The 22,974-nt window shown below is 44.9% G+C and overlaps 2 protein-coding genes across 4 annotated transcripts; both read right to left on the bottom strand.

The window, feature by feature from the left end:
- Positions 1-576: 576 nt before the first annotated feature.
- On the bottom strand, positions 577-8,104 carry dcxr (dicarbonyl/L-xylulose reductase). 3 transcript variants are annotated; one of them, XM_084938539.1, is made up of 9 exons: positions 6,392-8,043; positions 6,147-6,225; positions 4,724-4,821; positions 3,177-3,331; positions 3,002-3,044; positions 2,445-2,544; positions 2,280-2,344; positions 1,166-1,283; positions 577-890 (listed from the first exon to the last, which is right to left on the bottom strand). In XM_084938539.1, exons 2-9 carry the CDS (start codon positions 6,196-6,198, stop codon positions 787-789), a joined length of 735 nt encoding a protein of 244 aa, XP_084794665.1. In that variant the 5' UTR covers positions 6,199-6,225; positions 6,392-8,043; the 3' UTR covers positions 577-786. The 3 variants fall into 3 exon arrangements, with proteins under 3 accessions (XP_084794665.1, XP_084794666.1, XP_084794664.1); XM_084938540.1 differs by having other exon boundaries at positions 4,724-4,851; positions 6,147-8,104; XM_084938538.1 differs by having other exon boundaries at positions 6,147-8,043.
- Positions 8,105-9,421: 1,317 nt separating this feature from the next.
- rfng (RFNG O-fucosylpeptide 3-beta-N-acetylglucosaminyltransferase) lies at positions 9,422-22,946 on the bottom strand. The gene is made up of 9 exons (XM_084938533.1): positions 22,522-22,946; positions 19,697-20,257; positions 15,682-15,730; positions 13,493-13,595; positions 13,258-13,411; positions 13,031-13,116; positions 12,633-12,798; positions 11,733-11,818; positions 9,422-11,590 (listed from the first exon to the last, which is right to left on the bottom strand). The coding sequence occupies exons 2-9, from the start codon at positions 20,189-20,191 to the stop codon at positions 11,515-11,517; spliced, it is 1,215 nt and encodes a 404-aa protein (XP_084794659.1). The 5' UTR covers positions 20,192-20,257; positions 22,522-22,946; the 3' UTR covers positions 9,422-11,514.
- Positions 22,947-22,974: the final 28 nt, after the last annotated feature.

Here is a 22,974-nt window from a genome sequence, read left to right as displayed (position 1 = left end):
TTTCCTCCTCACACAGCGAGGCGTTCCCTCGTGTTCATATCCAAATGTGCTTCGTGTACTAACACTGAGGAAAACTCTAGTGGCTGCACGAGTCCTTTTTTTACAGGTTTATTTAGATATATATTAACAGAATACAGACGACGGCCCTGTTCCTGTACCTTTAGTTGTTTAGATTTATCAAAGTGACCAAATGAATCATTCTGACTGTAGTTGATGATGATGATGGCTCTTATTCAGCTTCATCAGCAGGCTTTCCAGCACACGTCCAGGCTTCAGTTCTTCTTTGCTATTCTTTACTGCAGCACTGAAACAACTACAAGAGCCTGCAGTGCGTGAATGTTTGAGTTCATTTAAGAGCCAAATTAATAACCAGAACCGGCCTGGTTAGTAAGAGTCCAGTGGTTCTGTCACTTTGAACCACGTACTAAACTTTACTAAGGCCTGTGTCTCAGCTCATTACTTCGCCTCTGTGGAGCGGTGCTGTAAATAAAGAGGACCCAGAGTTCATTCGTTTCTGTTTTCATGTGTTGGTCACTGTGATCATTTATATTTCAGTAAAAAACAAACAAACCACAATTTATTTTTAAACCGAGTTTTTGGTTTTAATACTGATTTTAATGCAGCAGCATGTTTTTATCTTTTAATAGCACAAATTCCATCAATGGGTCAAACAATTCTTCGGGCCCCTCGCTGGTTGAGTCCAGTTATATTAGAGACAATCACAGTGAAGAAGAAATCTACAAGTGAAGTTTTGCTCCGAGCAGGTGGACGATGGGCTGATGTGGGTCAGCAGGCCAGGAAGCCTCCATCCACCGGCAGAGTGACTCCATTAATCATGCTGCTCTTTTCACTCAGCAGGAATAAAATGCTGTTCACAACCTCCTCCACCTCTGCACACAGACACACACATCACACTCAGCTTAACAGAGGATCGTGTGCAGACCAGAGGGCAGGACTGAGTCTATCAGTGTTGTTATGTCCCTGACCCTCGACTGGGATCATGCAAACTGATCTCGCTCTGTGGACTCGTGACCTGTCTGTGGGGTAACACTGCCTCTCACATTAGGTAGATTTCCATGCATACAGGAGCTGAACACAAACACAGTGATGTGAGCTAAGAGGACATGTCTCCCTGTTCTACCTGACCAAGACTGCTGCCACTGACCTGCGAAGCGGCCCAGGGGGATCCGGGACTTCATGCTCTTGGCTTTTTCAGGATCGCTCCAGCCCAAGCGACCCATGTCAGTCATCACCACTGTGGGGTTCACGGTGTTCACACGGATCTGAACACAAGACGACACCTGAGTTAATCGAGTCACCGAAAAGACGTCAGATCCCGTCTTTGTTCAGACGACCCCGATCCGACTGTCGAATACTTTTCTTCATGTTAACAGCCGGACAGGCAGCAGTAACTAAAGTAACCTCCTAAAGCAACTGTATGAAACCTCATACATGCTTTAAAACACTGGCTCATAGAACTTATAAGTAAGTTTAGTGTTGGCTGCTGTCTTATTGTTTGCTTCCAGTAAATGTTGAGTTCACAGGAACTGATTCAGGTGTCGTTTAGATGCAGCCTTTACAAAACTGTGTGGACTGTGGTCTCAGGTTGGTGCCGACACCACTGACACCAGCTGCCAGCGACTTTTTACACAACTCCTTCACTATGTTGCACATATCACACTGTGGTGCAGGTGGGAATTTTGCAGACTTGCTTTCGGGCCTGTCGTCCTCAGAGAGCGAAGGGTCACTTAAATGTTCCGACGATCATCCTGGAGGGGTCTCTCCTGGGATTTGAAAGCCTACATCCTGTGTTTTGATGTCGTATGATTATCAATCTGCTGCTCTCTCTCTCAACACCACACCAGGCTACGTGAGTTTGCAGAAGGTGTTTCACAGTGCAGTGAGCTGTCCTGGCATTGGTGTGTGCGTGCAGTGTTTCACTGTTATATCAGGTCTCATCAAAGTATTCCAATGCTTTTCAACACCTTACATGACGTGAGGCACACGTGTAAATGACTTTGACACTTGAACAGTGATGCAGTTACAGGAATAATTAATATTCACATTAAACCATTTCCTGGACAGTTTCTTGCATTAGCTAATATATTGTTTTCCCCGTATTTCCTGATCATTTAGAAATAGACAGCACGAACTGAATGATAACACTGAGGCATCACTAACTCAGTTAATGCTTTCTCAAAGATGCACCTGAGCTAACCACATTAGCATTAGTAACTGTCAGGTGGAAGCTGGACGTGTGAAACAGGACAGTGATGTACCTGATGTGGTCCCAGCTCTAAAGCCATCACCTTACTCAGCATGTCCAGAGCCGCTTTGGTAGCACCTGAGCACAGAGCAGAAACAGAAGCTCAGTTTGTTACCCTCACTGGGCTTCTTCGTTTAAATGTGATAGAGGCCGTGGCGCCCATGTCTGTGTTCCTCACAGTAGACGGCGTGCTCTCTGAGGGCGCACTGCGATGCCTGGCTGGACACATTAACAATGGAGCCTCCCGATCCCCGGGCCTTCATACCACGAGCCACTAACTGCCAACAGACGGAGCTTTGTCTCATTTCACAGAAGCAGTTTGATGAATGAGACGGGTCAACCGAACACCCTACAAGCTCCACTCAACTGCATCGAGCTTTGTTATAGGAACTTTCCAAAACCTGACTTAACCAATAACATCAGTGTCAAACAATTCATGTAACAAAATGTCATCTGCTCATTTTTTAAGCACAGATTTTTGCACGGCTCAGACCGACAGGCGAAGCACAGATATAGAGCCGGAGTTTTCAGATCTACACAAGACATTTCTTAATATCGAGGTAAAAAAACACTGTTTTACTGTAAGTCCCAATCACACGTTTTCTAAAGCACCTTGTCCAACACTCATTGTGACGGGTTCATTCACAGCTGAACTTCAAAGCAATGCATTTCCCACAGATCAAATCCAAAGAAAGGAAACACCGTGGTTTAATAAAGCAGCCGTGTTTGTTTTACCTGAGAAACCTGCACCACAGCTTTCACATTCACACTGAAAGCCCTGGAAGACACAACAAACATGACAGGTTAGCACATGATGAGGCTCTGGCCTCTGGCTTACAGGCTTGTGCTGTGTCCTTACGGCTGGTACTTCCTCAGTAACAAATATGAAAGTTGAGAATATTTGCTTTACTGCTCAAACTTGTCAGGTGTGACTTCCAGAAATGGCTGTAGGTTGGCGCAGGCAGCGTTATTGACCAGCAGGTCGACAGGGCCGACATCCTGCAGGGCCTGCTCTGTGGCCCCCCAGTCTGTGAGGTCCACACACACCGGGGTGATGGAGGCGCACTGTGACAGGAAGTCAAAAGCAGACGGAAGGATTAGAAGGAAGACAAGAGACATCAAATATTTATGAGTTTGGGTCCCAGAACTGAATCAGTCACAGTCCTCCTCACAAACAGCAAACTCTGACGAGGTTACAGCAGCTGTGCAAGAACAACTAAATCCAGATGCTGAACACCTGTTCTGAGGTCAGACCAACTCTGTGCAGGGTAGCTTTGTTCTTCTTTCAGCTGCTGCCTTAGAGTCAATCAGTGAAATGACTTGGTGCTAATGCTTCTCATGTTAGCCGTGCAGATTGAAAAAAATTATTTCTCTATTATTGTAGTTTTGCATGACGAACATACTGCAGATTCTACTTCAAGTGAAAACTACATTAAACAGCTTTTAGAGTCATCAGCCGCCGTCAGCTGATTAAAATCTGTTTGATATAATGACAGTCAGAAAAGGTTTGGATGAGTTATTAATAAGATTTAAAGTGAGAAGAAATTTCACTGTGCAGATCAAAGCTGCAGGCAAAGAGTCGATTAGAGTCTCTTAGGTTTATCTGCGCATCACAGACGCTCCATCAGAGAACTGACAGACACAGCTGTGATGGTTTTCTGACGTCTTCCAGGCACAGAGCTAAAGCTAAAGCAACGGTGACGTCAAGTCTCTCTGCAAAAAGAGGACATTTTGGATTTTTTATATGTAACCTTTTTTTAAAGATATGACACTCTCTTCCACAGCATGTCTGTATCCTGTCTTCCTTCTCTCACCCCAACCAATCACAGCAGATGGCTCCGCCCCTCCCTGAGCCTGGTTCTGCCGGAGGTTTCTTCCTGTTAAAAGGGAGTTTTTCCTTCCCACTGTCGCCAAAGTGCTGCTCATAGGGGCTCATATGATTGTTGGGTTTTCTCTGTAAGTATTATTGAAGGGTCTACCTTACAATATAAAGCACCTTGAGGTGACTGTTGTGATTTATAAATAAAACTGAACTGAACTGAACTAGGACTTTTTTTGAAAGAGGCTTTAGAAAGGTTCATGAATATTTGTTTGTTAATTCTGTGCTTTTATAATCCATATATATAATTTTAGTAATGTATATTTTTCTTTTGGACTCTTCTTGGACATTTTATTTATACAGCACTGAATCACAACATCAGTCAGCTCAAAGTGCTTTATATTGTAAGGTGGACCCTACGATAATACCAGAGACCACACACGATAACAACATTAAAGCCACGACAGCCTCTCCAGCTCCTCGCTGTCCCTAACGGTGCATTTACACGTGGTTGGTTTTTATACGTATCATTTTTAAGAGGTGGCCTGAGATATGCTTTATGCTGATTGACAGTCCACTGTGTGGGTCAAAGGTCAGGGCTGGGGCCCCTCAGATGGGTGTGCGTGTGGGGTGATCACCTCCTCCACCAGGCTGTTGAGATCGGCCTGTGTTCGTGTGACCGCTATGACCTTTGCCCCGCAGCGTGCCAGAGCCAGAGCTGTGGCCCTACCAATCCCTGGGACACAAGAATCCATAAACACAAAGACTGATTACAGAGTGGACACACTCTCACACACACACATTCCACACATGTCTTAGGCTTCGTTCCACCAACAAAGCTCCTGTTATTCCACTTTCTCACTGATGACACTGGTTCAGCGTACGTGCAGTGTCATCAGATTCCTCCAGCACACTCTGCTGAGTTCACAGTAATCAGTAACTTCATCGCTCCCATCAACACTGTCTCACTTTAAACGTCTGTAATACGGCTGGAAGTCGACAGAAGGACATGTTAGTGTTGTGTTTTATATTTGTCTAACTTGATGTATGTGAAGGACACGTTTATACAGCAGCCTCCGTTTGGGGGCCACACAAGGAGCTATGATAGTTTGTGTTTGAGTGTAAATGAAATCAACATCACTGCTGACATTTAATGTTCTGTTCAGAAACGTGTTTGTAAATCAAGCTCAAGTGGAAATCACGTGAAACTTTACATTAACCATTGATTCGTTTAAAAACAGAAACAGTTTCATGAGAGGAGAGTAAGGCTGCGTTCACACTGCAGGTCTTAATGCTCAATTCCGATGTTTTTGTCTGCTTGTTCACACTACAAATAAAATGTGACAGCAAACGCGCTCTAGTGTGAACGCTCAAAGCGGCCGCATGCGCGAAAGAAGACGTCACACACAACGCGCTCTGTTTAGACCCAGAGCAAACAGTGTTGTTTGACCGATGGCCTTAATATAATATAAAGACTTCGGACTTTACGTTTCCCAATTTTTGCTTTAAGTTATTTTGTTATTTACATAATAATGTAAATAACCTAATAATGATCCTTATTGCTGTTTTAGAGGAGCGCTGCTTCAGAGGATAGCTGCAGATTTCTGTCAGAATCTGCAGATTATACAAAGAAAATGTTCACGTTTCTCCAACGTTGTCTTCCCAACAGTTTCACTGGAGGGCCAGGAAGGTTCGCGATGTCTTCCCGGGCGCTGATAATCGGCGTCTGTCTTGTGTCAGTGACGTAAAAGACGGATTTAATGCGACCGTTCAAACAGCAGTCGCTTTCTAAAACATCGGATATGTATCGGATTCAGTACCACATACGAAAGTGACCCAGATCGGATTTGAAAATATCGGATTTGCGCCGTTCACACTGTCAGACCATGATTGGATATGGGTCGCATAGGGTCAAAAAAGTCGGATTTGATGCGCTTTCGCCTGCAGTGTGAACGCAGCCTTAGTCTCGGGGTCCCGTGACTACACTGGGGTTGGTGGGGTTGTTCATAAATCAGCCTGCTGGTGTCGCTGCGTGTGCGTGCGTGTGCGTGTCTCCTTTACCTTTTCCTGCTCCGGTGACCAGAGCCCGTTTACCTGCAAACGAAGCCTCCATGTTCGGCCTGCGTGGGTGAGCGAGCCGCTGCAGGTGGAAGCGCCACAGACGGAGTTACGAGTCACGTGACACTCAGGCTGAACGTGCTGAGCGAGCTTAGCTCTGTTAAAACTTCCAGTGTGAAATGTTCCACGCGTGTTCTCTGTGCTGTTCCTCGTGTTTTGTGTTTGTATGACAGAAGAGAGGTACTCACCAACAGCGCAGCGGACAGAGCTGTGTGTGTCTGTGCGTGTCCTCCGCCTCTACACCGTGTTTGTCTTCCAGGTCACTCGTGCAGCCCGTGGACAGGCACGGAGCACGCGCTCAGCCCTGCCATATAAGGCGGAGAGCTTCCTGTGAAATCCCCAAAAGTCATATTTTATAACCGGTAACCGCAAAAGTGTTTTTCAGGAAACTCCACAGCTGCTCGTTGAAGTGAGCAGTGCTGCACAGAGACGTCAGCAGACGTTCAAATCAGGAAGAAAGAAAAAACCAACAACTCCAAACTGGTGCTGACACTTTTCCCGCTGTACAAAATCAAATAAAAAGTCCCTCATCAGTGTTTCTGCATCAGTCTGCATCTATGGTGAAAGAATATTTTCCTTTCAGATGTCTATATGAGAAGAAAATCTCATGTAAATGCTTACAGCTCAATGCTTGAGTTGAATTTTTATAATGGCTGAATGTTTGGTGAAATAAACACAACGAATCACGTTCAGGTGGGAGAGCTGGTGTCACAGCAGAGCTGGGATGATGGGAGTAAAGTGGAACTAGTCTACAAAAGTCATCAACCGCCTCCAGCTGGAGATGATGGTGGGCTTCAGGCTGAAACCAACACCACCAAATCTGATCTTCCTTCATGCCCAGTGGACACAGTAAACCAGTTTCTGGGAACCACCATCTCCCAGGACCTAAACGTCAGCTTCGTCATCCACGCGGCACAGAAGAGGATGAACAAAGTCACTGATGGTTTTCTTGAGTTTAGACATTTAAAGTTCATATCTCGTCGTCTTTTTCTATCGTACATTTTAAAGATGTTCAGCTACCACCTGCACACTCACGGTTTGTGCTAACATTTAAAACAGTGAGTGTTATTGAAGAATATACGAAGATTCGTTAGAAATAATGTTATTAGTCTGCACAACTCAAAAATCACCATCATCAAAAATCACCATCCATTCTCAGGAAATGCTTTTGGCACGTGTCCATTAGTAGAAAAGGTGTAAATGTTTTTTCTCCTTTTAAATAAAATAAATAAATAAATATCTGACATTTCTAAAAAAAAAAAGCTAGTTAAGTTGAAACAATGCAAAAATATTCATAGATTTAAATTCCTCTACAAACAGTTGGTCTGGTCACAGTATACTCAATGATGTTTTAGTGTGCTCTGTAATGTCTGTTCTCTTACCATTGCTGGTATGATTCCAAAAAAAGAAAAAAAAAAAGGTGTGCGTATGCATGTACATATATGTACATGTGTGTGTAGATATATATGTATGTATGTATATGTATGTGTGCTTGTCACTATGTAATTATTATTGCCTGTTACCTGTGGTAACGCAATTTATAATTATTATATATTCTGTATTTAGTTATGATGGTTCTAATTGTTGTTGCGAGCTGCCGTTGAGATGCTTGCATGTGCCCGGGGCTGTTGATGGTTTGTTTGGTTGTAACGATGGGCGTAGCTGCGGGAAGCTTATTGTTTTTTGTTGATGAGTGAGTATAGGGGTGGGATTTAATAAGTTTTCTTCGTCCCACTCCTTTTCAGGTAATTTTTGTTTTTTGTTTTGTGCACTTTATGTTCAATATATGTATTTTGTTGTGCCTGAAATGAATAAATAAATGAATGAAAATGAATGAATGAAGTTAAGAAATTACAAGTTTGTCAGTGCTGGAGAGAGAGACGCTGGTGAGATATGGAAAAATAACTTCATTAAACCAATAATTAGAGTTTCAAGATCTCAAGTTAGTTTTATGTGCCCCCTGGGTGGCCCCCAGCATGGGCCCCTGGGTCCTGAATATCCTCTGGATAATTTAGTGCAACTAAAGAAAACTGACAAACTATTAGAGGAAAAATGCTGAGTAACATCACAGCATTTTTCCTTAAATAAAATCCTTCTTTCATGATCTAAATATCAGGGAACATGTGACCTCTGTGCTGTAGCCTAGCTCCTTCTGTTGTCCTGTTTGTTAGCGCCCCGTTTAAGGCTGGTTGCCTGCTGCATCCTGAGCATGTGTTCAGGGTGCAGAGGCGTCACATCGTCTTCCAGGTGTTTTTCTAATCAACAAATGTAGCGTACACGGTGGCGTACACGGTGGCGTACACGGTGGCGTTCACATTGACTCAGAACATCCGCCCCTGGCTTCTTCCAGTGTGGGGGAGCAGCAGCTCTGCTCCACCCGGGTCCTCTGGCACGTACTCAGTTTCCCACATTTCTCTGAATGTCTGCTGATGTGTCATCATTTCTTCAGTTTGCAGCATCTCTGCAATTGGTTTTTAACTGTTTTGTTGGGCTCTTTGACCTCCTCCAGGTCAGGCTTCAGCGTTGATGACACAGTCGTCCTCTGCAGCTCTGATGTCAGTCTGGGCTCGAAATGCTTCCTCACTACTTTCCTTTCCTCGATCTGTGCTGAAGCTCCAGGTCTGATCTAGAGGTGTTTCTCATGTCCGAATCTGCACTCATGTTGACGTTTGTAAAGCTTAGCTGTTTATTTCGGAGCGTGAACTGTAGTCCTGAGGGGAAAGCTCGTTGTCTTTCATTCATCAGCATCAAACTGCACTGCCTGCCCTTCCTCTTCTTCACACTGACTTATATTATAAGCTGGTGTTTTGGATGCTGTGTGCAACAAAACCAAAGCGGTGACTTTGAACTCCATACTGTAAGGCAGCGGTCCCCAACCTTTTTTGCGCCACGGACCGGTTTATGCCCGACAATATTTTCACGGACCGGCCTTTAAGGTGTCGCGGATAAATACAACAAAATAAAACTAGTACCGGTACCGAAAAAAGAAGATTTATTCATAACACACGTGAAAAGACCCAGGAAAACCAAGTAAACGATAAAAACGATAACAAAATAACGCTGAAAACCGATAAAACCCCTGAAAACTATACATTTCACACCTGAGCCTCAACTCTCGCGGCCCGGTACCGGTCCGAGGCCCGGGGGTTGGGGACCGCTACTGTAAGGCATCGAGGTAACTGGTATTATATAGATTTTTAAAAATTATACTGGAAAAGTTGTTTCTTGCTGATTTTATTTTTGAACTCACTTGTAGCTCCGCTTTTCATTTGCACACTCCGTTTGTCTGTGCTCCATCCACGGACACTCAGCTGTGATAGAGGACTACATCACATGTTGATCCCAGCGAGCTCGTCAGTTTGTGGTTTAACTAATTACAAGGAGACCCTCCCGATGAGGCCGTGTGACTCAACCTCCTATAAATCTGACAGACGTGTGATTTCAACATGACACTGAATATTTCCATGCATCGTCTCGGTTATGTGGTTTTCTCTTGTGACAGAAACACTTAGGAATGCAGAAAAGCTTTATTGACAACAGAGCAGTGGCAGCTTTGACAAAAACACACTCGGTCTCACTCACTGACCTGCAGTGGGACTGGTGGTGTGGGGTTTGGTTTCTAGTCTTGTGCAAACAGGCTGGTGCTGTACACCAACACCTTTCACCGGCAGAAGTGACTGAATATACAGATCAGAGTGGGCGGAGACAAAGAAGCGGTTCATTCTCCTCTCTTTGAAAGACAGAGCAGTGGAAGTTCAGCAAAAATCTTCACACGAGAAACTCGACGGTGACACATTCCTGCACTGTGCTCACTGGTCAGGATGCTGTAAATGAGTAGAGTCGTCTAAAAGCAGAAGATGCTGCTGCTGGTCGGTGCTATGAAGCCTGATTTGGGGCTTCTGCAGCTAAGTAAGTGTAAGTGTAAGTGTAAGTTACAGCTTCTTATTACTGAATCACTGCTGGTGTTTGTGAAAACAAAGTGCTGAACCTTTGACCTGACTGAAGCTCCAAACTACAACCAACATTATTCATTTCATGAACTGATGCTGAGGTTGGCTTTACTCCAGCCTGTGACCGCCCATCCTTCCTGTGGAGCTAAAACTACAAGACACGCAAAGCAGGTTTACATAAAACCCAAAGAGTCCGCACGTCACCACAGCTGGTAACGTTGTAGGAGTGCCAGGAGCAAAGCAGCGCTCGGCCACAGGCGGGAGGTCACATGTCTACTCGTATCAAACATTCATGTCGATCCAAGTTCATGTCTGTCACTAATATTTCATATGACCTCAGATGCTAATAGAATGAACATCCTGTTCTTCCATCGTGAGCGCACAAGTACATGAAAGTACTGTGAGGTCCTTCCTGTGCACACGTCTACATGTTGGACTCACAGCAAACACCAACTCGAAATCTTTCAATGACCCCGTTTAAAACTAAACTACAAAGCAGCAGAACGATGTTAGTGTCGCTTTTTACCACCATCTGCTCCTCTGCAGCAGTCAGTCTAATCACACAGAAGCAGGAAAACAGGCGTCACCATAATAGACCTCATGCTTCTTCAGACTGCAGCTGAAACAGCCAACCAGGAATCTTCTACCTCCTTCAAACTGTTTTAATACTTTTTAAAAAGCTTTTAAACTCCAGTCAGGGATTTACCAAAGTAGCAGGAACAGAGAGGTTTCCACATACATCTGTCACGTAAGAGCTGTTGACCTAAACTCGCCGAGCTCAGGGAGAAGAGAGGCTGCGTTTTACAGTCATCATTTTCCCCTCGGCTTTACCGTCGCCCTTTAAAAACAACTTTGGCTTTGTTGGCTTGAACGACGCACAACCTGCACACGCATGAAGCATTTGTACACCAGCTGTCCATCATTGTTAGCGTGTTAGCGTGACTTTAGCAACAGTCACTCACTCACAGATAATCGCCCCGCGGTTACCCGGAGCTCAACCAGGGTCACTGAGGGTCTCAGAGAGGCTTTCTAAGATCATCATGTGTCATCCAATCACAGCTCATGTTCGGTGTAGATGCAAAAGTGAACGGCTCATTGTCGTCCTGAGCGCTGTTCTTGAACTTCACCTTTTCAGCTTCCGCTCGACCATAAAAAACATGCTAAAAATATATGTTGAATTGAGAGAAGGTAAATTTGGTCGACTCTTAAAAGCTTGTTAGAAGTGGAGAAACTCTGCTCTGCAGGCCTGGACGGTCTTCAAACAGCTTCTTTGGTTTCAGTTTTTAAGGCTTTACTGTGTGTTTAATGAACATCAGAGAGAGTTCAGAGCGACTCTGCAGGATAAATGTTCACACTGGAATTCAGTTTCTGTGGCGCGGTTTGAGCTCTGGACACCACTCAGTGTCAGGATACAGAAGGCAGTGGACCGTCTTAAACCTGTGAACACAAAGGATCAGAGTTCATTACAGGAAACCATCAACAATAATTAGAACAACTGAATACTGTGATCGCAGCTCATACAGGTGGTAAATGTAACCATGCTTTCTGATGTTCAGACACAGCGAGTGTCAGTGTTTACCTTGTGGGGTCCTCAGCCAGTGAAAATCCTCCAACCACACCGACTACATTTCTTCTGTTCTCAAACCCTCCGTAACTCAGAGTCACCTACAGCAAAACAATCATACAGTGTACAATAAATCAACATTTAATGGAGACTGACGTCACAGCTGCTGTCACTGAAAACGCCCCTCATGTGAAAATGACGGATTTTAGTGAACCTAAACAAATGTATACATTAAATACTAAAACATGTAGTTAGGGCTGGACCAGGTGACCCTGGATCCTCCCTTAGTTATGCTGCAATAGACGCAGGCTGCCGGGGGATTCCCATGATGCATTGGGTGTTTCTTCTTCACTCACTATGTGTTAACAGACCTCTCTGCATTGAATCATATCTGTTATTAATCTCTGTCTCTCTTCCACAGCATGTCTTTATCCTGTCTTCCTTCTCTCACCCCAACCAATCACAGCAGATGGCTCCGCCCCTCCCTGAGCCTGGTTCTGCTGGAGGTTTCTTCCTGTTAAAAGGGAGTTTTTCCTTCCCACTGTCACCAAAGTGCTTGTTCATAGGGGCTCATATGATTGTTGGGTTTTCTCTGTAAGTATTATTGAAGGGTCGACCTTACAATATAAAGCACCTTGAGGCGACTGTTGTGATTTGGTGCTGCATAAATAAAACTGAACTGAATTCTTTGTAAGGTTGTATTTCCTAAATGCATCAAGATATTAAACTATATTGGGATGAATCTGAGCTTCCATTATAAAACTGAGTGGGTTGGTATCATCTCCCACTCACCTTTAGTTCACACTGGTTTTGTGGGTCATTTTACAAAATCTGTTAACTGAACTACATTTAGAAGTTTTTCAGGTTTTGTTTCAGAGCTCTGTAAAACGCCGTCCCCGGTCACCTCTCGCTCACCTGCTCCAGCACAGTGTCAATGGGCAGCTTCTGCAGGTTCTCCAGGTGAGAGTGGAAAAGGTGCGTGTGTGTCAAAGCGACCTCCAACAGCGCCTCGATGATGTAGCCGATGGTGCAGTCATCTGGAAGTCGGATCTTCTCTGCTGTGCTGATGAAATTCCCCAAACTGAAAACACAAGACAACAGTGTCCAAGCTGAGCTTTCTCAGGATCAACCATGCAGAAAATAATGAAGTGGTTTCCAAAATCAAGAGGACGTGTCACCCTCACAGGGGCTGCACAGAGATTTGATGCGAGTTGAAAAGAGCATGTATATGTGTATAAATGTATATATTTTGCACCAGAATGTACAAAATATAAGAGCGTAGAAATCCTTTCAAAGCAGAGGCAGCATCCTACCTGGCCCACGGACTCATTTTCAGGGCCAGACCTCGACTGATACAGAAACCTGCTCCACCTGTGGCAAACCAGAACTTGACAGACACCTGAACCAGAAAGGAAAGAGCACATTAGCTAGCTCTTATTACATGTCGCCAACTTTCATGTCACAGGGGACTGTGGACAGCGTCGCCAAATTTCCCTTATTTGTGTGCGAGTGGAGCCATAAAAGCGGAAAGCTGACCCACCGAACCGTCACTCTTGACCCTCTCTGCAGCCTCTATAGGGTGATCCAGACTGGGCCGGCCCAGGTAGACGTCCTGGCTGTGGTGGTAAGACGAGAGCAGCCGCAGCAGGCTGGGCAGGATCACGTAGTTGTCATCATCCACGTGGCAGAACCACCTACGACGCAAACACACAGGGTCAGACGTGCAGGCTGCTCTCAGAGTCAGAGCTAACTGCTCCATCCTTGCAATCACTCACTTCCTCTGAGACTCGATGAATTTATCGTACTCTACAGACATCTTGCAGCACAGAGCCTGTCGGGTGTGAGCTGCTGAGCAGTTAGTGTTGATGATGTTAGCTCCTGGTGAAGAGACAACAGAAAAGACTTTAACGTAAGATTTCTTAGAGCATCCCACTGCATCTCCATATGTAGACTGGATATAATGGCAGTAACTCTGCTTTGTTTCAGATCTGCATAGATCCATGTGGCTACAGCACATTATCTTTGTGATGAGACAGCATGAGGGTTTGAATAGACTCCTGCAGAGCTGTGTGCAAAATTCTAAGAGTTTTATAAACAGACAGTGAGTGAAGAAGAAGAAACACCCAGTGCATCATGGGAATCTCCCAGCAGCATAACTAAGGGAGGATTCAGGGTCACCTGGTCCAGCCCTAACTATATGCTTTAGCAAAAAGGAAAGTTTGAAGCCTAATCTTGAAAGTAGAGATAGTGTCTGTCTCCCGAATCCAAACTGGAAGCTGGTTCCACAGAAGAGGGGCCTGAAAACTGAAGGCTCTGCCTCCCATTCTACTTTAAATACTCTAGGAACAACAAGTAGGCCTGCAGAGCGAGAGCGAAGTGCTCTAATAGGGTGATATGGTACTACAAGGTCATTAAGATAAGATGGGGCCTGATTATTTAAGACCTTGTATGTGAGGAGCAGGATTTTGAATTCTGGATTTAACAGGAAGCCAATGAAGGGAAGCCAAAACAGGAGAAATATGCTCTCTCTTTCTAGTCCCTGTCAGGACTCTTGCTGCAGCATTTTGGATTAGCTGAAGGCTTTTCAGTGAGTTTTTTGGACATCCTGATAATAATGAATTACAGTCGTCCAGCCTGGAAGTAATAAATGCATGAACTAGTTTTTCAGCGTCACTCTGAGACAGGATATTTCTAATTTTAGAGATGTTGCACAAATGGAAGAAAGCAGTCTTACATATTTGTTTAATATGTGCGTTGAAGGACATGTCCTGGTCAAACATGACTCCAAGGTTCCTCACAGCGTTACTGGAGGCCAAGGTAATGCCATCCAGAGGAAGAATCTGCTTAGATACCATATTTCTAAGATTTTCAGGGCCGAGTACAATAACCTCAGTTTGATCTGAATTAAGAAGCAGAAAGTTAGCGGCCATCCAGGTCTTTATGTCTTTAAGACATTCCTGCAGTTTAACTCATTGGTGTGTGTTATCTGGCTTCATGGACAGATAGAGCTGGGTGTCATCTGCATAGCAGTGTAAATGTATGCTATGACTTCTAATGATGCTGCCTAAGGGAAGCATGTATAATGTAAACAGAACTGGTCCTAGCACTGAACCCTGTGGAACTCCATAATTAACCTCAGTGTGTGAAGAGGACTCTCCATTTACATGCACAAATTGGAGTCTATTAGATAGATATGATACAAACCACTAATTATTCAAATCAAATACCTACAACAGTGTACTCTAAGGGCTGTAATAAAATATTATGCTCAACAGTTTCTGTGCTGTGATGAGCTTTGAAACCTGACTCAAACTCTTCAAATAAGCCATTCCTCTGCAGATGATCTGTTAGCTGTGTTAATGTAGCAGATAAGCACAAAAATAACTGTGTTGTAACAGGAAGTGATTGATCTATAACTGTCTTTATGTGATGCAGTCTGTCTGACAGCACCATCATCGTGCATCTCAGTTCTAAATATTTCAAAGCCTTTCAAAGCTAACTGTCCACAGTACTGACACACTGGCAGGAGCTGGGCTTCTTTGCTTTGGGACACCCAGAAGTCAGGTTTCACTCACAGCACTGTGGACTCAGTCATCATTTTCCAGCCTATTTCAGTCTTTTTAAAGGTCTTATTTTTAACGTTGTAACAACAGCTTTTGTTTGTCCAAATGGTATCAAAAAATTGTGCTGAACATCAACAGTTTCAAATATTGCTGAACATCAACAGTTTCAAATATTGCTGAACATCAACAGTTTCAAATATTGCATTCTCATTATCAGGATGAGTGTACACACACGCTGTGATAAAGGTCAGTACTGCACGAACAGCAGATTACTGTTCGAACCCCTCTGCAGTGTGCACAGTCTCCACTGTGTCAGGACAACATGTGATCACACTGCTGCAGCAGTCTGAGGGACATTTTGGTTGTCATCCTTTTTTCCCTGTAAAATTGGTTCCTCTTACCAGTCCTCATTTGCAGCGCCTTGTCATCACCATCAGTGAAAATGAAAGTCTGAAACAAACAAGGAAACGCTGTCAGAGTTGTGCAAGCGCACAATTACACAAGCTAATGCTCTGCAGTGAGGACGCAGTGAAGAACAGCTTCGCTCCTTTGTTTGCTCTCCTTGATCAAGACGAGCATTTGCAAGAGGAAGAGCAAAGATGGAGAGCAAGTAAGAAAGACCGCTTCATTTACTTTAGAAACACGCGGTCACCAGCTGCACCGACTCTTTATTTCAATTCAATTCAATTCAATTTTATTTATATAGCGCCAAATCACAACAAAAGTCGCCTCAAGGCGCTTCATAGATACAGAGAAAAACCCAACAATCATATGACCCCCTATGAGCAAGCACTTTGGCGACAGTGGGAAGGAAAAACTCCCTTTTAACAGGAAGAAACCTCCGGCAGAACCAGGCTCAGGGAGGGGCGGGGCCATCTGCTGCGACCGGTTGGGGTGAGAGAAGGAAGACAGGATAAAAGACATGCTGTGGAAGAGAGACAGAGGTTAATAACAGATATGATTCAATGCAGAGAGGTCTATTAATACATAGTGAGTGAGAAAGGTGACTGGAAAGGAAAAACTCAATGCATCATGGGAATCCCCCGGCAGCCTACGTCTATTGCAGCATAACTAAGGGAGGATTCAGGGTCACCTGGTCCAGCCCTAACTATATGCTTTAGCAAAAAGGAAAGTTTTAAGCCTAATCTTGAAAGTAGAGATAGTTTCTGTCTCCTGAATCCAAACTGGAAGCTGGTTCCACAGAAGAGGGGCCTGAAAACTGAAGGCTCTGCCTCCCATTCTACTTTTAAATACTCTAGGAACAACAAGTAGGCCTGCAGAGCGAGAGCGAAGTGCTCTAATAGGGTGATATGGTACTACAAGGTCATTAAGATAAGATGGGGCCTGATTATTTAAGACCTCGTATGTGAGGAGCAGGATTTTGAATTCAATTCTGGATTTAACAGGAAGCCAAAACAGGAGAAATCTGCTCTCTCCTTCTAGTCCCTGTCAGGACTCTTGCTGCAGCATTTTGGATTAGCTGAAGGCTTTTCAGGGAGTTTTTAGGACTTCCTGATAATAATGAATTACAGTCGTCCAGCCTGGAAGTAATAAATGCATGAACTAGTTTTTCAGCGTCACTCTGAGACAGGATATTTCTAATTTTAGAGATGTTGCACAAATGGAAGAAAGCAGTCTTACATATTTGTTTAATATGTGCGTTGAAGGACATGTCCTGGTCAAAAATGACTCCAAGGTTCCTCACAGCGTTACTGGAGGCCAAGGTAATGCCATCCAGAGTAAGAATCTGGTTAGATACCATATTTCTAAGATTTTCAGGGCCGAGTACAATAACCTCAGTTTCCTAATAACCTAAATTTCAAATTATTTGTTCTACATTCATCAGATGGACTCCTCACTCTACACTGGGACTGATTATTTGTGCACAAGGTGACATCAGGCTGGACTTTACATCGTTCCTTTAATGTAAAATAAATGCAGCACATCCATCCCTTTACAGCTGCAGGTCCAACCCAACCACCTCTTCCAGCACTTCAGGGGACACACTGAGATGTTCCCAGCACACGCTGGAGATATCATCTCTCCAGCGTGTGCTGGGTCTGTGCCATGGTCTCACTGGGAGGAGGACTTGGCCCCAGTCACCTCATCTAAGGGTCATTTCAGACATCCTACATTCCCAAACCATCTACAGCTCCGGCCTCAATCATTTCTCTCCTTTCTTAACCTCCTTTATACTGTATGATTACACAGCTCTGCAACCAAAACACTGCACAGGATTTTCTGACTGTTTCTTATAGATTGTTACTCACTGAAACCAGGAAAATATTTTAAAAACTACATCTGGTCAGATTCTCTTGCAAAACTCATGTTTTTAGTTTCATTAAGCACAATTTCCTTTTTTACTCTGGAATCCTATACTTGAGTCAAAAACATATGCAATAAGGATTTCTTACATTAATTTAATATTTCTAAGAGAGACTCTTAGAAATAAAAGTAGAACACGTGAGGCACTGAGGGGCTTCAGTAGGCGGGCGCGGTGCGGTGGGTTTGGTGGTGTGAGGAGCTCAGAATAGTGATTTTTTCACCGCTGTTGGGCTTTTTTTAATGTAAATAACTGTACGTGATGGAGGGAAGTGGAGTTTTTGGATTCAGCACCCTGAAAAACATAAATTTACCAAAAACATCCCAAGCAGCTGAAAAATGTAGTGTTATTTTGCAGATCTGTGTGATTTCTATGATGATTAGTTAAATGGAAGGACTGCATGTGACAGGAGCTTCAGTGAGGAGCAGCCTTTCACAGGCACATTTAAACACGCAGGACACTTTACTGATCTGAGAGCAGTGAAATGATGCAGCAGGCCTGCAACGCTCTCCAGCATCTGGAAGTAAGCAGTTAACCCGCACAGACGAGAACTTTCACAGCAGACATGGACTTAAAACTGGTTTGAGCCAAGCTGCTGACACTGGGTCGACAACCTGAACTGGAACCGTTGTGTGTGACTGTGACGTGTGTGGCTGCAGTGGAGCAGGCTTCTCTGCAAACTGAGGCTCTTTGTCCGGCGCTGGGACTCGATAACTGCTTTTAATAGTGCTTCAGACCTGCACTTGCTGTGCTGGTGACTTTAAACTCCAGTTACTTTAATGAAAAGCTCCATTCACACATCAACTCTACATTACATCGTGATGTTTCTTGACCTCAGCTGCTGCAGGAACAGACATGCATGAAATATTAACGGCAGTTTCCACTTTGGGGGCCACACACACTCACGCACACACGCACACACACACCTGGATGTTAAGCATTAGCTGTTGTGTACAGCAGACCGTCGTGCACACGGAGTGAGCAGCAGAATGACTCGATAACTCTGACACAGCACATGCAGATGAAGATTTTTAAAACGTGCTGCGGTTGTGCTAAATGTCACCGGGGACAAACTTTACCACATTAGCTGTGCAATCTCAAAATCCACCCTAAAGAGCCACACAGTGTACACACCAGTAAATCCTTCACGACTAACATCTGTGTGTATACACAATCCAGATCACATGTGCTCACTACATGCTGTGGGAATGTGTTTCTGTCACAGCCACTTATCTCCTTACAGCAGCGCTCTCAGTCTCAGCTCACTTTAACGCAGAGTTCTAACTGACACAGCACAACTGTGGCACGCTCACACTTTAAATCCAACAGCACTGAGCGGCCTTACACTTACACTGGTGCTCTGCAGTGAAAGCTGCATCTTCACTTTTTGTGTGGAAGCTGCAGAAAGTTGTGTCCATGCAAAGCACAACCTTTCAGCACCGCGACTAAAATAGTTTGGACCATCGGGAGACAAAAACAGCCAAGAATTACTTCAGTAATGTGTAATCAGACATGTTTCAATTATCAATTAGTTGTTTGAATGTGCAGCACAGTGTTAGTTTTACTTCTCTTATATTATGGAACAAAAGTCAACTAAAATGTAAACTGTATAAACATGTTTGAGGTGTACAGAGAGCAGATTTGCAAAGTACATATTTATTTTAAACATTTTCAAGGAGCTCAGATTCTTTTATTTCATTTGTATATATTTTGAATGTCACATTTCTCATGTGCCAGCTGTTGTTAAATGATCATTTATTCTATTTCTCCAGTTTATATCAGGATTGTTTCTGTCTGGCATCTGTTTGGGACAATAAAGGACGAGCACTTTACTGTGGACATCACAATAAAACTCAGTCATAAAGCCCACATGTGTCTTTCACTGTGTACATCATCATCATCATCATCATCACTAAGCTGAGCCGGCACAGGAGCACGGGTCAGAGCAGCTCTGAAATAGCACCAGCTCCTGGTTGATACCGAGACTGTAAGACCAGGCGGACGGACCGGACCGCTGCCTGCATCGACAATAGGAAAGCCTAACAGATGGACACTGGAGTACACAGCCACGTGACAACAGGAGTGGTACTCACCTGTTCTTTAGCTTGAGACACCCAGGTCTGAATGAGCAGCTCCAGTCTGGACTTGTGATACTTCCTGGTTGTCTTTACTGCAACAAAAATGTCCTTCAGCTCCAACTTGTCATGTGACTTATACTCTCGAGGTCCACCAACACCTCTTTCAGGGATTCTTCTGACACCCTTTCCTGTTTTGGGATTGCTGTTCCTGCTAATTTCACTTTTGATGGGTTTCCCCAGCCCTTCTGAGCTCCTGTTAAGACCTGCCGTTATTTCTTTGTCCCCAACATGTAAAAAACCTGCTGGAACCCTGACTTGGTGTGACGTCCCCACCTGGGCAGGTCTGACCTGGGGTCGGGGCTTAGGCAGCTCCACCTGGCGTGCAGGGGGCCGGAGAGCTGGAATGAGCAGGAGCAGGAGGCCGCAGAACGCGAGAGAAAACAGGAAGCAGAACTTGCTGACCCCGACTGAAGCTATGTGCATCCTGACTGGCTGATGGAGCAGATTCATCAGCCTCCAGGGCTGCAGTCACTCCCAGCAGCACCCTGTCCCATCATCAGATCACAGCGACGAGTCCTGCATAGAAACAGGAAGATTCAACAGCGTGTCGAGAGGCACATTCATCCCAAACCCTCAGTTTAACGATGGTGCCGGTGACACAGCAGCACGTCACCTGCAACAACACGGCTCCAGCTGACGCTCTGCTAAAAGCCTAAGCTATTTCAAATGTATAAGCTACAAACATGATCAGACTGTGGGGATGAAGACGGCGAACCTCTGCCAACCACACATGTGATTTATTACAAAAGTTGCAACACTGTAAAGAAAAAGCAGAATCCAATGATCAGGACACGTTACGTGTGGTGCTGTAATCAGCTGTTTGATGTTTCTATGATTTTTCCTTTTTATAATTCAGTGTTTTCAGTGGATGACAGGATGCATCCTACAGAGCTGTGCTGCTGGAATATGTGCATAATGTTGAAGGTGCCCCCGCCTGAGACCCCACCCCCACCGAAGCTGGTGTCAAACTGTGTGCTAATAAAAGGTCCCTCTCCCCTTTAACCCAGACAGTCAGAGCACAGCACCGTTCTCTGCTTCACTTCATCCCGTCGTACGTGAGCGGGGGCAGCTGCCTTTGCTGTTTTCCAAAGTGTTCCTGATGCAGTCTTTTCCACCTGTCTTTAATGCAGGTCCACCTGAGCCCCAGACCAGGACTTAGTCACTGCTGCAGAGACGTTTCCCTCCGTTTTAGTGCCTACAATGTTTGCACAGCCACACGTCTCTGCCACGCCCCTTCATTAAAACAGGACAATACTTTTGCACATGTCACTTTCTATATTTTATATGATATTTTCTGTGTGAAGGACTTACTAAGTGCTTTGCCTTTTAATCCTCCATTTCACAGCTCGATTGAGCTCGCTTGGTTCTCCAATGAATGCGCACATCTGTTTCCACTACTGGATTCTCCTCCATGCAAAGGGACTCACTTAGTTGCAAAATGGTGAACGGGATTTGCTGCCAACCCCCATCTGAAGAGGTTCGACTGCAGTCCTACAGAGTGAGGGCATGTGTCTAATACTGGCAATCCAGCATTTACCAACAAAATCAGAGTGCATGATCTGAGAGGCTCGCCGCACACAGACTGCTGTACTGAGCAGCAGCACCTCCACCACACACAGCAGCTGCTCTTCAGACAATAATATACAGCATGTGTGTGCAGACAGCAAAGCAACAACTGTATCCCAAAACTCTTTTAGTACAGAGGAACACCTTTCAGCGTTGCTCACATCGTCTCTTTACTTCTCCAGCCTGCTGTGGCAGACGGCACTGAGCCTGCTTCTACCGGAGACCGACCTGATGAAGGGGACTTCTTTTATCCCACTGTCACCAAGTCACAAGGGACCGGGGTTCCCTCTCCACCCTTCTAGGATCTTTACCTTACTCTATAAAGCACCTTGGGACAACAGAACTGACGACCATCCACAACACACATGAAATTCCCCAGCACAGATGGAGAGGACTTGGCCTTCTAATGTGAAGACTGGCTCCTTTTGATGGTTTTCTTTTATAATAGTGTTAAATGGGACATTCAGAGGGAAGATGGTCAGACAAAACTAATAAATCATTTTTTCATCCATCCATCATCTTCCACTGATCCACCTCAGGGTGATCTAGAGTCACCAAATGATCTAAGCACCTTCATGTTTGGACTGTGCAGCAAAACCAACCCTGGATATAAATCAGTCAGGGACTGGCCTCCCCAAAGCCCACAGCTAAACATTACTGAAGCTGTGCTGAATAAAGGCATTATGTTTGCATATTTCAGTATCAATGCATTCAGTCATTGTGCCCCGTTGTCTTCTTTCTGCTGTTCCCTGTAAGAGTCGCCAGCAGCTCAGTGTCCCTCCACTGCACATGTCCAAACCCTCTCCGTCTCCAACCCTGTCCATCACGCCCAGTGAAAACGTGAGCATCTTCAGTCTCTTTGTCCAAACCACACATCACAGCAGAGCTCAGCACCAACATGCAAACCCTGCCTTTCACGCCTGCTGTGATCCTTGCGTCACAAACCAGCCACGGACATCGTCCGTCTGTAAACGTGCTTAGTAAAGAAGTCATTCAGTGTTAGCTCGGTGAATAAACCCCTCCAGCTGCGAACCACTGGGAACATCCGAGAAGAGCCGTAAACAGGCAGACTTGTTACTGAAACGCTTTCGTGTATCCTGCGCCACGCGCGTTAACTTCTTGTGCTACAACAAGCGCTCCTTAAATGGGAAGATTTTAAAGTGGAGTCTGGCGTGGTGGAGGAGCACAGGCACCGGGGCTTCGCACCAACTTACCGTGAAACATCAGAGCACACGCGTTTACCACAGGAAACACCAGGAAAGCACCACTGCAACACAAACGATCCCGGGTTTGTTGGACGGTAAACAGCACCTGGACCCGACTCGTCGTCTTTCCCCGGTGTGCCTCCGCTCCGACGGCGCTCGGCTAGCCTGACGGTAGAAAAAGCCCCCTCCACCGGCAGAGTTACACTCTGTGCTCCGAGTGAGGGTTAGCCAAACACTCCACAAACAACGCACTCACGTCAGACCCGCACCGGGTTAACCACGGTCAAGAAGGCTGTTCCGGTCAAACCTTTCAAAATAATGAATACGACGAGCAGTTCTGTCGTCGATGTCGGGATCAGCCCGTGTTTGTCTGCTCTGACTTTCATTTAAACAGGAAATAAAAATGATGACGACTGTGACTGAATCAGCTCTATAACACACAGCTTTGGTGACGTTGTAACC

The sequence above is a fragment of the Perissodus microlepis genome, chromosome 8 (assembly GCF_051167445.1).
Source record: "Perissodus microlepis isolate ML-2025 ecotype Zambia chromosome 8, ASM5116744v1, whole genome shotgun sequence".
Taxonomy (NCBI): Eukaryota; Metazoa; Chordata; class Actinopteri; order Cichliformes; family Cichlidae; genus Perissodus; species Perissodus microlepis.
The sequence above is the reverse complement of the archived record's forward strand: the minus strand, read 5'-3'. Positions and strand labels throughout refer to the sequence as shown.